A 3450-nucleotide genomic window follows, 5' to 3' on the forward strand; every position below is an offset into this window, starting at 1 on the left:
TGAAAACAAGGTGACAGCAATTACAGTAGAGCTGGAAGCGACTAAGACTGTACTGCATCTCCAAGAGACAAAAGTGGAGGAGGCTGAGAGACTGATTAATGGTATGTAAAAACTAAAATCACAGACTGTAATTTTAACAAATCTTGAAAGAGCAGTTTATTCAATTATTGGCTTTCATGCTTGTGCAGTCCAAGCAGCAGAACTCATAGCCCTGTTTTCCAGAGTGACATCCAATGATAAGGAGGCACAGGAGCAGAAGAAGGAAGTGACAAGTCACAGGGAAGAGCTGCATGTTTCTAAGACTGAACTACAGCTGACCAAGAACAAATTGGATGAGATCCAGAAGACAAGTATTTTGATGAGCAATCAGAAATACATACAGTGGGGGTCCAAAATTTTGAGACCACATTCCCATACATATTTCAACTAGAGAGAATCCTGCTCTAAATAAAATCTTTAATACAGAACTGTGGACATGGCTTTCCCTTGAAACAAACCTATTGTTTCAATCTTTAAAAAGGAATCTGGTTTCCATCCTGTGTTTACAGAACCTATGAAAATTGCGTTCTCTGCTGGTTTGGGTGTTTCAGGAAAGGTTGGACCATTCAATACTGAAACTCCACTCGTCTACAGTAGAGAAGTCACAAATATTGGCGGGGCTTATAACCCACTTACAGGTAGTGTACGCATTACCACAGGCATCATAACACTAACTGGGAGATGGACAGTGTTGGGATCTCTGATTCTTTTCTGTTGCAGGTATCTTCACAGCAACTGTTAAAGGAGTCTACTACTTCAGATTTTCTGCCTTCAGCAACGCGAATGGAGAAGTTATGGCAGTAAATTTATACCATGATAGTCAGAGGATTTTGCATAATTCTGAGTGGGCTACTGGTAATAATTTCTTTTCAAATGCATTAATTCTCCAGCTGGAACAGGGAAGTGTGGTCCATATGCGTCTTCAAGCAGACTCTGGGCTTTATGATGATCCTAACTCTTGGAACATCTTCAGTGGTTTCCTACTCTGTTCTCTGTGATTTTAAGATATAGTTTGATATCTTCAAGAAAGAACTTGAACAAGCATGGTATGATTCACTAAAATCTATCAAGTGTACAGAGTTATCATCTCACTCGAATTCAAAAGTAATAGCCATGTTTTTGTTAATCACAAGACTTAATTTTGCCCTTTCCAGCTGTCTATTAAATTGCATTCATGCTTTATAACTGTCTGTATTGTCTTTGATTATCACAAACTGAACAAGTCATTTATACACAGAAGTTGACTCTTGACTCTCTAATGAACAAGCTGACATGGAGTACAGTGTTTAGGAGTATGTCTCAACAGCCCTCCACTGATATAGCTTATGCTTCCTTTTATGGGTTATTTGGCTCATTATTTGATGCTGTATACAGTGTATGACCTTAATCCAAGTAACCCAATTACTCACTTCCATAAAATATGCATTAACTGCAATATTCTAACTTAATTAACACAAAGCATTAGTGTGCATATAAATATGGGCTCTGTCTCACACTACCCTAAATAATTAGGAAACTGCATCTTCACTGTATGTGTCACATTTTGAAAGATACCTGTTGCATTTTTCAGAAATACTACCATAAATGACAGTGCTATTATCTTTAATAAAGAAAAAAACAAACACAAAAACAGAAGAAATTAGCATATTGCACCAGCATGGTTCTACAGTAACATTAGCCCAGAATGGACAAACCAAACACTGGCTCCAGAGAAGACCATGTTTTTAGGTTGAAGTGGCAGCTTGAATTTGAATGCCATTGTAGGTTCTACTACACGCTTGGAAACGGAGGGGTTTTCAGTTCACCGCTAGATGCCAAATCCTACACACTAGTTCCTTCAGTACAATAGAAGGATAATATAATAAGACAGTTGCCGACCTGTGACCAGTCTACAAGTACTCTCAATCTCGCTCGGCCCTTTTGATGACAATGAAACTATTGATTCACTTTTTAACAGAAAAGATCATTCAGACTCTCCTATGCCACTACAGTCCTGAATTTATGATGGGGACAATTCAGATGAGGAATCAGAAGGTGATCTCGTGCTGAGAACACAAAGATCTACTCTTTTCGAAAGAAACGCTCATGCAGTTTACATGAGCAGCACAATAACAGCATGAAGTATAAACTTTGCAGGGACAAATGCACTGATCAAATTGCAGTGCCACATACCTTACGCTTACATACCTAATGCTTACATTTGTACTGTGTATATATATATATATACACACACTTTGATTTATTAAAATAAAAAACCTGCAGCTACTGTGACTTTTTGGAATACTGTAAGTAAGAATAAAAAAATTAAAGGTTAAACAACACCATGTCTTTGAAGACACATGGGGGCCAGAGCACATCATCAATCTTCACTGATTAAATTGTTTGTAATGGCAAAAGCAACAAACTGTACTGCAAATACCACATGGGCATATCTGTTGGATTTCTGTGCATGTACATAGGAGGGAGAAATGAGCGTGTGTGTTGGAAAATAATTTTTATGTAGTGAATCAACATTAGGATGAATGTGGACAATGTCATGCGGCTTCTTTAAAAAAGAAAAAAACTAACAAAACAGAACCACTGCAGTCCCTGCATATTACAAGTCCCTGCACATGCAAATTGACACAAGGTCCACATGGCTCCTGTTACCATAGTAACATCAAATATGAAACACACATGAAACACTTCACACCGTGAAATCTAAAGTGTATGACCACAGTGAACCAAAACAAGAGACTCTGACAGTCAGGTTACAGACCTACTTAAGTAATTTTACCATTATCCACACTGTTTCTTTAACTGTTGTGTCAGCCTGGGAGAAGAGCTCAGGTAGAGAGTAAAAGTGTCAAAGAAAATCTAGCAAAGCATAAAGAGTTTGTGCCAATGCACAAACCGACAAGTGGGCGGACCAGCACCACCACCCCTGACATCTGGGCTGAGGAGTGAAGAAACATGGTAATAGGACAGAGGGTGGAGCTGACTGTCACCAAGATCCAACATCAATACTAGAGACATAAAGTAGCTAATGTGCAGAGTGAGAACACAGGCAAATAAAATATTGCAACTAATGCCAGAGCCAGCTTTGAGTTAATAAAAATATCACTAGAGACATGCAGTCTGTTGAAGGTGTTAAACAGAATAACTGAGAATAAGCCATATCCTGGATCAGAATAAATTTTCTGTTCAATTACAGCTTTTTGCTACTGACAGTTTCAAATCTGAGGTCATGAATATTAAACACATCAAGCACATGAGAGCTATCTATAATACAGGGGGTTAGGACACATACAAGATATATAGTATCACAGAGTTAGAAATCCTAGACCCAGAAAGCCAAGACACACAAGTGTGTGTGTGTGTGTGTGTGTGTGTGTGTGTGTGTGTGTGTGTGTGTGTGTGTGTGTGTGTGTG

At 38.6% G+C, this 3450-nt stretch overlaps 2 protein-coding genes across 2 annotated transcripts in view; one reads left to right on the forward strand and one right to left on the reverse strand.

The window, feature by feature from the left end:
* LOC147818524 (complement C1q tumor necrosis factor-related protein 3-like) overlaps window positions 1-1224 on the forward strand; it is a 3158-nt gene extending 1934 nt beyond the window's left edge. The window contains exons 3-4 of the mRNA XM_087176845.1: window positions 512-677; window positions 760-1224. Coding sequence (XP_087032971.1) covers window positions 512-677; window positions 760-1037 — 444 coding nt within the window. The 3' untranslated portion in view covers window positions 1038-1224. The remainder of the gene's footprint in view (window positions 1-511; window positions 678-759) is intronic.
* cntnap2a (contactin associated protein 2a) overlaps window positions 1-3450 on the reverse strand; it is a 339851-nt gene that overhangs the window by 127920 nt on the left and 208481 nt on the right. The gene's annotated exons all lie outside the window — the stretch shown is intronic.

Source organism: Seriola lalandi, unplaced genomic scaffold, assembly GCF_002814215.2.
Source record: "Seriola lalandi dorsalis isolate HSWRI2012SDOR001 ecotype SW California unplaced genomic scaffold, Sedor1 jcf7180002054570, whole genome shotgun sequence".
In the NCBI taxonomy this organism is placed as follows: domain Eukaryota; kingdom Metazoa; phylum Chordata; class Actinopteri; order Carangiformes; family Carangidae; genus Seriola; species Seriola lalandi.